The sequence below is a fragment of the Spodoptera frugiperda genome, chromosome 12 (assembly GCF_023101765.2).
Source record: "Spodoptera frugiperda isolate SF20-4 chromosome 12, AGI-APGP_CSIRO_Sfru_2.0, whole genome shotgun sequence".
Taxonomy (NCBI): domain Eukaryota; kingdom Metazoa; phylum Arthropoda; class Insecta; order Lepidoptera; family Noctuidae; genus Spodoptera; species Spodoptera frugiperda.
This window is the reverse complement of record NC_064223.1, coordinates 3,023,798-3,036,508: the sequence shown is the minus strand read 5'-3', so window position 1 is coordinate 3,036,508 and position 12,711 is coordinate 3,023,798. Positions and strand designations below refer to the sequence as shown.

The 12,711-nt window shown below is 32.3% G+C and overlaps 1 protein-coding gene across 4 annotated transcripts in view; it reads right to left on the bottom strand.

Moving 5' to 3' along the window:
• The window catches only part of LOC118263055 (aquaporin AQPAe.a), an 83,526-nt gene extending 75,175 nt beyond the window's left edge, over positions 1–8,351 (bottom strand). For 2 of the 4 annotated variants that reach the window (XM_035574813.2, XM_035574815.2), the window contains exon 1: positions 8,297–8,351. In XM_035574813.2, the coding sequence (XP_035430706.1) occupies positions 8,297–8,336 (40 nt within the window). In that variant the 5' untranslated portion in view covers positions 8,337–8,351. Of the gene's footprint in view, positions 1–6,720; positions 7,136–8,296 lie in introns of those variants that run through there. The other 2 variants (XM_035574817.2, XM_035574814.2) reach the window with 2 other exon arrangements.
• Between the last annotated feature and the right edge of the window lie 4,360 nt (positions 8,352–12,711).

Sequence of the window (12,711 nt, the reverse complement as noted above, 5' to 3'; positions counted from 1 at the left end):
CAGACTTTCTGCCGAGTCATTTAATAGTTACTAATCGAGACCTTAGTAATTGTTTTCGAAATAAAATCGTTACTACTGAATAGTTTTAAGTAATCATTAATTGTCTCTGAATACGGTAGTTAGTGATGATTAAATTATTATTATTTTAATTTTTTTTTTCAATGTTAAAGGTAATAACAACACTCAAAATAATATTCCTATTAAGTCATTTCAAATGTTATTTTATTAACTCTTAACTTATTCATTATACGAATACACCAACATCGTTTTATTCAAACAACATTTCAATTTCAATCATTATAAATAACTAAAATTCTTGAAATAAATTCATAGAATTTTTACAAAATGGCGCATGTCGTAGCGACTAGCGACACTCGGTTTAGCTCGGTTCATTCACTCGATCACTAGTGATATAATCGACTCGAAGTGCCGATTGTGTAATTTTTTGGCGCTGACAGACATACGATGTTCCCTGTTGACATATTTAAAATAGATTCCTAATTACCTACTTACAAGACGTTGCTCCATGGCGTCGCTCTTTGGGTTAAATTAACTTTATATCAGTTTATATTATGTGAGTGATATAACAGTTTTTCAAATAACTATCTACTAGAGGGTTAAAACTCAAGGATACCTGAATAGGAACACTATTTACTTTTTTTTTCAGTCTGTATTATTAAATACGGATGCAGAACATAGGAACAACAATATTAGGTATATATGCGTACCATTAATATTAGTGTACCAGTATACATAAAGTATAATTCTACGAAATGGAAAATTTTTTTACAAGTTGTTTTGCTTCACATTCAGTAACTGGATTCGATATCAATTAACAGTTATTCAAGTTAAACTAGTTGTAATGAAGGATTAACTCGCTTTCTTTTTACGTAAAATTGATAACACAGTATGTATTCGTTTTATCGCATATCACATAGGTACTTAAGGCGCGGTGAATAGACGACTTTTATGTATTTGAGGGGGTGAAGCAGGTGAAGTGGGTCTCGTGTACTGAGGGGTGCACCGTGCAAATGTCATTGATACGCGTATTCCATTTTATTTAGGAGCGTAATTTCGCTTCCATAGATTCATGGACGATTGGCCCAATGCGTTGCTGTCTAGAATCGCGTTCCGTGATCCTTAAGATCGAATCTCATTACTCGTATTAGTTTTTGTTTTCTTATTTTTTCAATATTATGTTGTATACATTTTTATTTTATTTTTATTTATTTTTTTATTTTGTTTTTTTATGACTAAAACCGAAATCGAACAATAATTTACATAAACTTACTACTACTATAGTTTTTGCGCTAGTGACAGTTGCCTGTATGACGTTGACGTCTCTCAGTACCACATGATTAGGGATGGACATTAGAAAGATCTTTTTTATCGCTATCGATACTCGCAGCGTACATTGAATTCTCATTAATTTCTTATCTACATTTATTTAAAATTATCTAAATTTACATTTTTAAATACTACAACATACAAAATAAAATAATATTTAAAAATATAAAAATAGGAGCCGACCAGTAGCGGGAGCATGGTCCAAGCTACCGGTGGTTAGGGCTCCAGAGACAGAAACCTTCTCACAATACGTGCCGTTTCGAGAAGTACTGCCTTCTGCATCAGGCTCTTGATCCATCCGCCCAACCCCAGCCTCCTAAGGTGATTGTCGAGGCTGTTGGGTATTAATCCGTTGGCCGACACGACTATCGGCACAATGATAGCCGAATCCACACTCCACATGTCGACAACCTCGTGAGCCAAGTCAAGATATTTTATTTGTTTATCTTTTTCAGCTTTCACGAGGTTCTCGTCATGAGGAATGGTGATATCGATTATCATCGTGTGGCGCGCTTGCCGATCTATCACCACTATATCAGGTTTATTGGCTACAATAGTCCTGTCAGTGATGATAGATAGAAAGATAGATAGAAACAACTGCTGAGCCTGTACCAAGCGCAGGTTCGTTTGCATTGCTACACACGCGTGTCTGTATCGCTACACACGCGCGTTTGCATCGCGACTGTATCGCTACAAACACGCGTCGACGGTGCGTTTTTCTCCTACAGAGCAGTTTGTTGTCGTTTGTATCGATACAAATGCGCGGCCCCGGCGCGTTTAAAAAACGTGGTGTGCATAGGCCCTTAGAAGCAATAGGTAGGCACTAACCTTTTAAAAATTAAAAAAGGGACAGGAGGATATATAAATAAAACACCAATATTAGTATAAAATATGTATTAATCATCTTGAATAATTAGGAGAATGTCATCTTAGAATTGTGAAGGGGTTCGGGGTACGTATATTTTCTTGGTATCTTTCCCAACTGAGATACCATATTATACAGGCTGAGATGCCCGCCACTGACGAATAACTGATAAAGTCGCCTCATCTTCCAAGACTCTTCTGCCAATAGAGTTACAGCGACCAGTCGCAATCGTACAATTTACACAGCGATCTATGTCGTCAATATTCGATTGATAGGCTTGTTGCAGTTGTCCAAAATAGAGAGTCAGGTAATTTATAGATTCAAGATCCGTCAAAAGTCCTTTATAAAGCCGAGGTCGTGGGGTTAAACAATAAAACATGGAAAATACGTGCGCACTTAGAACGAAACACAACGAACGAGTGTCATCCAAAGAGTATAATAAGTATAGGGAAAGTGTCATCTGTCAATTGGTGACTGACTGAAGTCAGACAGAAGTGTTTTAAGAAGTTCAAATCAAAGAGTACGTTATACATACATTATTTTACATACATTATTACACAACTTAATTTAAGTTTTCTCGCTTCCTAGATAGAAACAAGGTACCATATTTTGTGATTTCCCTTAGAAAAATATGACGGTTTTTTTAATATACATTTCAACTAGTTAACTGCTGGGCCCAAAAGTCCCCTTCTCCTTTTAAGAATGATACGGAACGTTACTGAATGTGTCATCTGCACCATGCTACGCGGTAATAGTATAAGAAAAAATTGTATTTACACAACTTATAATTCAAATCGATTTCGTACAAAAAAATATACTGACAACCCAACTTAGAAAATGCTAATTACAAAATAAAATATTACAAAAAGCAAAAAGATATGTTAGTGAATGATTATTTTCTGAGCGGCGATTGACACAAACTGACATAGGTCCACCAAGCAGCGCGCCTCAGCGGTCACTGCCGGTCCGCGTAGGAATGAAAGAGAAACGAATAGATGTCATGATCGGACGACATTTTGTTCGATTCGTTCTGAGTTATTTATCATGAATTATATTAATTCTTACAAATATCTCATTTCAATCGATAAATAAATGCGGCAGATCCTTTTATTATTTTAAATTACGTCACTGTTATTAATTTTATTAAGATATGTTCATAAATAATATAGTTACAATGGCTAGAATTTCAATTTAAATGGTTAGTTTATGATTTTTTTCTATCGAGAAAATTTATAGAAAACGTGTTTTGAAGAAGGTGGTCCATTTATAAAAATGATCAAGATTAACATATATTTTTTTTGTTGCTCTAACATGTAAACATTGGGCAAAAACACTGTTAAATCAATCCTATTTTGACTATGCACAGCGCCTTAACATTGAATTTGACAAAATAATAATTTTCAAGGAAAATTCTATAGCAAACGTATTTGTATTTCTTACGTGGTATGTGCTCCTATTACCGTATATTACCTACTATAAATTAAAATATAGACTTCAAGACTACTTGTACTCAGTATACTGTGATAACTTTCAGTATTTTCAGGACAAAAAATCCTCTAACAATAATTTACTTTAATATACTTTATATACAGACTGAAATCGAACTAATTGTTTTTAAAACTATCAAAAAATAGATGATTGACTGAACAACTATTCAGAGTTGCTACATGCATTCCTTAATTTCTACAGGCCCATGAAAAGACAAGAAAACATAAATATAATTCATAATAATTATCACTATTCACGTCACAATGTGACGATGCATTGGAATTCGACACAGGTATTTAAAGAATAAGATTTTACAAAGCGATATCAATTACGTATTACTAATCTTTACAGCTAGCTGTTGATAAATTATGATAAATATACCATGTTATTACCGAATAATACCGATTTTATTTTTATTTCTCTTCACTAGAAACCGACGTTTATATATTTTATGTTTTCCTTATCCATGAAAGACGGTGTTTTGATACATAGATACTAAATAAACCTTTTAGATTTTTCTAGAACCCGCTTATAATTATATCTCTGTATTTTATTATACGCGGTTTATCTTTTAGTGATAAAAATAAGACGTTAGAAATGTTATTCAATTAGCATTATATAATAAAACTATAAACGTAGTGACGCATCTTGTATGTTTGTTACTGGGGGGTAATATAGACTATAGTATATTGTCTATATAGAATATATATCTATACTAATAATAAAACAGAATTGTGTATTGTTTGTTTGTTTTTATGAACGTGCTAAACCCCGGAACTACTGGTGCGTATTGAATAATTGTTTTTGTATTGGATAGTAGATCAGGAACTGTTGGTGTTAATTGAATTTTTATGTTTATATTGGATAGTCCATTTATTATATTTATCAAAAAATGCTATGAAACATTACGCTGCAATCTATAAGAGCTGGGCAGCAGCGGATAAAATAGCACAGGAGTAGCTAGTATTAGATAAAATTACCTGAACCTAATCTAGCTATAACTTTATTTTTTCTTTTATTTAGGAAAGGTATGCCAATCCCATCGTACCTTTTACAATGAGTATTACTTGCAACTAGTAATAAGTATCCCCAGTAGTAGTCAGTAGTAGTACCTAGGCACTACCAAACATTATAACTTTTAATCCGCGAAGGTGTTGGCAAAAGTGCAACGAAAATCTAACATCCACTTCAGATATATCAGTTAATTTAACAATAGGGTTCCTTTTATTAAACGTGCGGTTATTGTTATTAGAATAATGGATAAAAACATTTCTACAATAACAAAATGGTATACAAAAAAAGGTATGTGACAATAGGGAATTGAAACTAGTACTCAAATTATAATAAAAACTAGAAATAAATGGAAGTTGTTATTGTGAAGGCAATCCCTAGAAATGAAAAATTTATATAAAACTGTGAATTCCAGGTAAACAAAAGTAATTAGTGACTTTTGTTTACCTGGAATTCATAGTTTTATATAAATTGATAGTTATGTCAATTTGATAATGGTAATAGATCTATATGATAGTAACATAGAGAACTATCTACATGTTTTCCTAACTTCACTGACTGACATTCTGACAGACTATTATTTATTTTAATTTTTGAAGTTTCGAAAGTTCCATTTACAAAATATGCTTTGACTATTTTATTGAACTAAAAGATGAAAATTGCGCTCTTTTTTCAACGCCTTTACATAAATTACCCGATAAACTTATGTGACAGATAGTTCATACAAAGGACGTTCTCAATTCAAATTTATTCGGTACATAGCGGCTATTCAAAGACAATGAAAAAGGTCCTAAACTTAAAAAAAAATGTCTGGGTAACATAATATTCACATTACGTATTTACTTTATGTTACCGAAAAGTTAATCGGCGAAACATGTTGATTGTTTATTGAATTGTTGTCTTTTTATCAAAATTATTATCAATCTAATCATTATTTTAACTTTGTGATAACATTTTAAACTGTAAACTGTTGTTATAGATGTGATGTCGAGATTCAATCTTACCCGCACTTCAGATCTTAATCACATAATTGGTTAACACTTTCTTTCATTTTCAATATAAGGAAGTTTCAATTTAACAGCTAGTTATTAAATAAATAATCTCTCTGTTCATATTATTATTGGGAAAGGCAGAATTTTGACACATTTTGCATAGTGCTCTATGTCAAAATTATATCTTTGGTAATAAAATCTATTACAGATATTATGAAACTGGTGGCAAAACTATTTCGTTCCAATTTCAAATTATAGAAATATTTGACATTTCACGAGTTGGTATCTAAATAGTTTGTTCTATTTTTAAATAACTTAATAATTAATTCTTAATATGAAAATAATTGGTTTGCATATTTTTTTCTTATAAAACTACTGCCTTAGTAGGAACGAAATATTTATGTGGCAATAAAAATATTGATAAGTTAATTAAAAGTGTAATTAAACAATTAACAGAAATCAATTTACATAACATTATTAATTAGTGTCGTAAACATAACTTATTTATTACACTGCGTAATAAAAAATAAGTAGCTAGACCTAAACTTTTTCTTGCTTTGTTATAAGATTTTCCCTTATTTTTTATACCTCACGAAGATACATATAACAATATATAATTTATTAAAAAGTACTTCATACATTTTGTTTTCATAAAAAACTAGCATATACCTGTAATGAGTTCAAATTTCAAACTAAACTTTTCCCAGATGAAAAGAAAATTGCATCGCTTTTCAGTCACACGCATCTTATGACTCAAAACATCGCATAGTAGTACAGAATAATATTTATGTCAACGCTACTGAACTCAGTCAATATTTCGGTCCTACTCTGCATATCTGCTAGATAAAATACAATGATAATATAAACAAACGCGTCCTAGATAAATGAGAATAGTTACCAAGTCAATCTAACACAGTTTCATGAACTTTTCCCTTCGATAACTTAACCAGCCTTAAAGTTCAACGCAAAAATTGTTAGAAAAAAATAATAAGCCATGAAAACTCATCAACTACTTACTGTTCACGGTCTTGCTTGCCATTTTTCTTCAGCAGAAAGATCGGATCGGCACAACAGAAAAAAAAAAACGACTGATCGTTTTTCGACACTGAACGAACGCACGCGACGGCTCGTAGACAACTGCTACGCTTGCTACGAAACTCACACGCAGCTAATAATAATACGATTCTTATTATCGGATTATTACCCCGCACTGAAATTACTCTAGGTGTATTGGTTTAGGCGCGTGCGACCACCGCGATGTGCGAACTATGAGTGACAATGCTCCAGACAAAATTTACGAGCAGGGTGCTGATAAACTGTCGAATAAACAATGTCACACGGAGATGGATCAGGCTTAGTGCTTAGGTCACAGCCGGGAATATACGCGGCAGTAAAGCTGAGGGCACATTAACGCTGACCGCGACTCCTCTTCACAATATAAATACGCTAAGACTAGGTATATAGGTACTACGTATATTATGTACCTAGTGCTTATGTTTTGAATACGTTCATTGTTTTACGTTTAAAAGTACTAGATATGCATTCACGTAAAGATATAGAAATCGTTATCAATGCGTCCCAAAACGCCCATTAATTTAAATAAACTTCGATTACATTGTTGCATTATTTTTTTTATCGATAATATATTTACTGATGCGAGCCGGTATGTTTGCGTCATACGTATTATAGATACACATTTGTTTTTTTTTCGAATCGTCGCCGTCCATTTTTTTTTTAAGGGCGGATATCATCCTAGGACTTTTCTCACCAGGGTGAGGCGAGAGGAAGTGTCAGACGCCGCCGCCCATGGACACTTGAAACATCAGAGTTGTTACAAGTGCGTTACCGGCCTTTTGGGGGTTAGGAATTTAAGGGTTGTTGGGGAATCGGGGTTTGGGATGATTGGGAAGGGGGGTAATTGATAACCTCACTCACAACGAAACACAGCACAAGCGTTGTTTCACGTCGGTTTTCTGTGAGGCTGTGGTATCACTCCGGTTGAGCCGGCCTATTCGTGCCGAAGCATGGCTCTCCCACACTTATACGTAAAGTGATCTTTCTATAAAACAAAGGTTAATATTTTAATTAATGTTAGTAGATTTGTTCGCAGTATGTCTAACAGGAAAATAAATGTTTTCATTTAATTGTTTCATTTGATTAAAACATACTTGTGTTTCTGTTTTACTCCGATGCCAATGAACTTATTTGAAAAATGTTGTACATATGTACATGTCTATTCACTTTATGTAGAGATACGTTTTACCAAGCTATTGCGACTAAGATATACAAACGACAAAATTTCTTTGGAGTATTATTTTCACGAAAATGTACTGTACACTTTAAAATATTTAAAATCAACGTAAACTAAATAACATTTTTGTAACTTAAACTGTTATAGAAATAAACAGTTTTTAATTATAGAAATTATATTTCAAAATATTATGCAGTTCGAATAACTCATTGTAACACAACTAAAAAAAAGTTTTATTCGTAAATATATAATAACCATAATTTTTCATAATTTAAAAATTAGAACCACACAGACACAGCACAGATAAAAAAAATAATCTATACAATTTCTCTAACACCATACCTTCAAAAAAATCTTCTTCTAATTTTGAATAATGGATCATAAAAAAGGCTGTTTGATTGAGTAAAGAGGTCGTAATGTCACCTTTCTCGGAGAGAGCTGTTTATCCAAATGACCGAAGTAATCTGAATGTGGCTAAATAAAACTGCGTACTTATCAACTTAATTAGTATTGTACTATGGTTTACAATTGTACTTAACTAAGTCTGTCATTGTTCTAAGTCATACTCCATAAGAATTTCTAATTACTTACGATACGAATAGTGAAGTTTACTTAAGAGGCTGTATGATTTGTTGAAAATTAATTGTTTATTAGAAAAAATTAAAATAATACGCATCTAATCATTCCCGGAGCTGCCGACTGCCTAGCGGGTTAGCGGGGCTCCGGCTCGAAAAGCAGGAGTAGGAACGGGGTGGATTTTTAGTCAATAAGAGTCTGACATTACGTCTCGCCTTGTCCAAGGCAAGAGAAGTAATTGGATGATTTTCCCCAATAAAAAAAAAACATTCAGTATTTAGCAAAAACAAATGTTTTCGATAAAATTACAGAAACCGTGACGTTTCATTGAAAATAATATTTTTACATACACCGGAAGAGTTCACAAAATATCTTAGTTCTTATTAAATTACTGTGTCACGATTACGTATCGCGTTAATTATAGTTATCACATTTTTATCCAATCGTATCGTAAGTATTATATTTCCTTCAATCAATATTTCTTTTAAATACATAATACACGTAGGTACATAGGTACTTAATCTGTTTCACACCTCAATTTGAAAAACCCAACTATCTATTGTTTGATATCAGATACCTTTGAACAAGATATAATTACAAATCTATACATATAATAAAATCGTAGAAAAGTGCTGTCTGTACATTGAAAATAAAAATAAAAAAAATAGCAGGGGTTATTGTTATGTCGATGTCGAACCCAAAAATGTAATTAACTTTTTTTTTGTCTGTTTGTCTGTTTGTCTGTTTGTCTGTTCGTCTGTGCGCGCTAATCTCAGAAACGGCTGATCCCAGTTGGATGCGGTTTTCACGAATATATTGTGGGATGCTTAAATTTACATTTAGTGTTAGTTTCATGTCAATCGGTTCATAAATAAAAAAGTTATGTCAAATTAAAGAATCACGTCGAACATTCTATGCTTATACCATTAATCTCCGCAACTATTTGACGGATTTGGTTGAAATTTGGTACAGATATAGTTTAGAACCTTAGAAAGGACATAGATATATTTTTATTTCAAAAATCAAAAAATAAAAATAAGAAATAAATAATTCTATGTCGATCGTTACACGACTTCGGTTCATGTTATTGTTTTAATTTATCGAAAAAAAGTAAATAAATAGTAAAAAGGTATGAAAAAAATAATATCAATATAATAAAACATTTAGTACAAAGAAAATGCTCTAACGGAGTATAGATAATTCTATGTCGATCGTTACACGACTTCGGTTCATGTTATTGTTTTAATTCATCGAAAAAAAGTAAATAAATAGTAAAAAGGTATGAAAAAAATAATATCAATATAATTAAACTTTTAGTACAAAGAAAATGCCCGAACGGAGTATAAATAAATAATCCAAGTTGTCTTTATCCTCGATAGATCGAAATAGATCGCGCTATGGTTTCGTTACATTCATTTGGTTGGGTATCGGCCGAGCGCTTCGGTACTATCGTAGAAAAAGTGTATTATCAGTCGTATGATTATTTGTCTGTAGTGGTCCTGCTGTTTCGTATATTCTAAATTGGTTTCGTTGTATTAGTCAATTAATAAGTTTATTTGTTGGGTTTTCCTGGTTTTTTGGTTAAACTATTTAACGTAGGTTTAGTTTGATATCGATTATTAGTAGTTACTGTAGTTAGTTTTTTTAATAAAATTGTAAGTCTATTTTTTATTTTTAATTAGATTAGATTTAAGTCGTTTCTTTTAAATTATTTAGTTTAAGCTTGGTTATTATAGCATAGAGGATAGGTTGTAATATAGTTTCTTTTTTAATTGTTATAAATTCGTAATTCGTAGCTTTCTTTAGTTTTAAGTTAGTTTAAGTCCGTTTTTAAACTATTTTTTCAATGCCCTAAGTGAGTATACATCTATTAAATTCAAACGCAGAGCTCATTATGTTGATTTTTGAAGAGTTCCCTGGAATATCTTCCACATCTCATTTTTGAAGAGATCCCGCGAGATCGGGAACTATGTGGTTAAAACCAAAAATTTGGCGGAAGTCACTATTCCACGCGAACGAAGTCGCGGGCAAAAGCTAGTACTTAATATGATTATTCATATGAAATGTATTTATTCTTCGCTTGTGATATTTGCTACAAAGCCGAAGTGATATTAACATGAAAATTCTTCTTAATGATTTTATGACAAAAAATCGAATCATATCGAAAAATTCCGATCGGTGTAACGGACTACTAGGCAGTAAAGCTATGGAAAGCAGTAGACGTATGTCAGTTGATGACAGTCAATTAAATAACATTGTGTATGTGAACTTGTATGTTGGTAAATGCATCCCCGACACAGGAGAAGATCCTAGTGTGGGGTAACGTCGTATTAAAAAAAAACCTTTTGTAGAATCTAGAAAATTCTCAAATGCTGGCAACGTATTATGGTTGTGTATGGGGGGCCCTGATCACTTACCTACCATTAGGTGACCCTATGCTCGTTACCTCCCCGTCCCATATTTTTCGTGAGGCAAATATGTCATTCATGCATTATCTACCTGATCTGATATATGTATATCTACTTAATTAGTAACAAAATGATATATCGGACCAAAACGGGTGATACTCGTACGTTTAGATTTTGTACTGAGATAAGATTACATGATTGACATTCTCAGTTGTTATTGATGTACAAATGACATTGTAGAGAAAAATACAATTAAAAGACGTACGTATTATTATTGTTGGATTTAAAATGCAGTTGTTTCCAAAGTGTTATTTTATGAGATTTTTATTATAAGCCCATATCCGTCAGCTACTGTATTCATACAGGCCTCTTCAAGAACTTCTTTGCATTCAGTAAACGTAGCTGGTAGGTGACCTTAGAAATATAATAATTTATTTAAAAAAATCTCTCTAATGAATTGTCATAATCGCTAGTTGAATAAAATAGGAAAGTCAAGGCAGATACGCTGCAATTGACATAAGTTTATTATAATTTGGTGATCATCACATTATCTCAGATTACATTGGTTTTTCTATTCTACACGACGAGATTTGCTTAAGGAGCATTACACTTTATGGTGGTCAGTGGTAGAGAGTTCAAGATTTAATAGTCACGAGTCTAACCTCACTCTCGGTGTTCCTATTTTTGAATTTGAATAACCATGAGTGTTGCCAGCCAGTTTTTATAGACGTTAGATCTGTGGCACTAATCCTCGTTTGAAATTTTTCTTCTAACAATAGCTACTTATTGAGTTTAGGTACGCCAATAGAGCCTAAAAATCTTAAAATTTTAGTTACTCAGTTGCAAAACATCTTTGAATAAACGAGACCAAAATAAAACAACATAACAGTAAGCCAAGGACATTGAAGTATAAAGTTTTTAGTAATTTCTGGAAAACTTCATCCATTTTTGCTTTGGAGAAACAAAAAGTATGAGAATCAAGATACCTTTGTGTAGAGGGGAAAAAACGTGGACATTTTTTACAACATACATATTTCGTTGATGCGGGCTTCCCATTCTATTTACGAATTGTCAGGTCGATTACCCTTCGCCCCTACTACGCAATAAGATTTCGAATCATTTCTACGAGGATGGTACCGCTTTTTGCGGCGATCGCTACGATGTTATTCCAATAGTAAAATGATCGACATATGACCATATGATTTTTTTTAACCTGACCGAATGAAACGATATCATAACTAGTAAAGTAAAGGCATACTAGGTAAATATACTTTTTACCCAAAAAATTGATATTAAAGAGCGGTCTTCTTTTTTAATAATAATAATTACTTCACTATCATTATAGACCTCATTTTTGTAAAACCACCATTAAATTACAATAGCTGAATAAATCCTCCTTTAAATAATCATACTAGCTGAAATCCGTGATGAAGTTTAACATGAATAAAAAAAAGAAATATTCACCGAAAAGATCGTCGAATAGCACCTAAATAAAATCGGAATGGACTACAAGTGCTATATTAATAATAAATAGTACACCATTAAAACCTCTGAATAAATTACTTAACTAACCATAATGAATACTACTGCCATTCAACTGTGAAATTAGGTCATTTAACTAGTCTTATTTCAAAGAATGCAATATAATCTGTTTGTTATTTCATTCATCAAGGTCATTTAGGTCCAAAAATAGCCCAAACAAAGCCTCGTAACAAGTTATTAACAAGAAATAGATCGTTCGTATCAATGAACATGTATTGTTATTATTTTTTA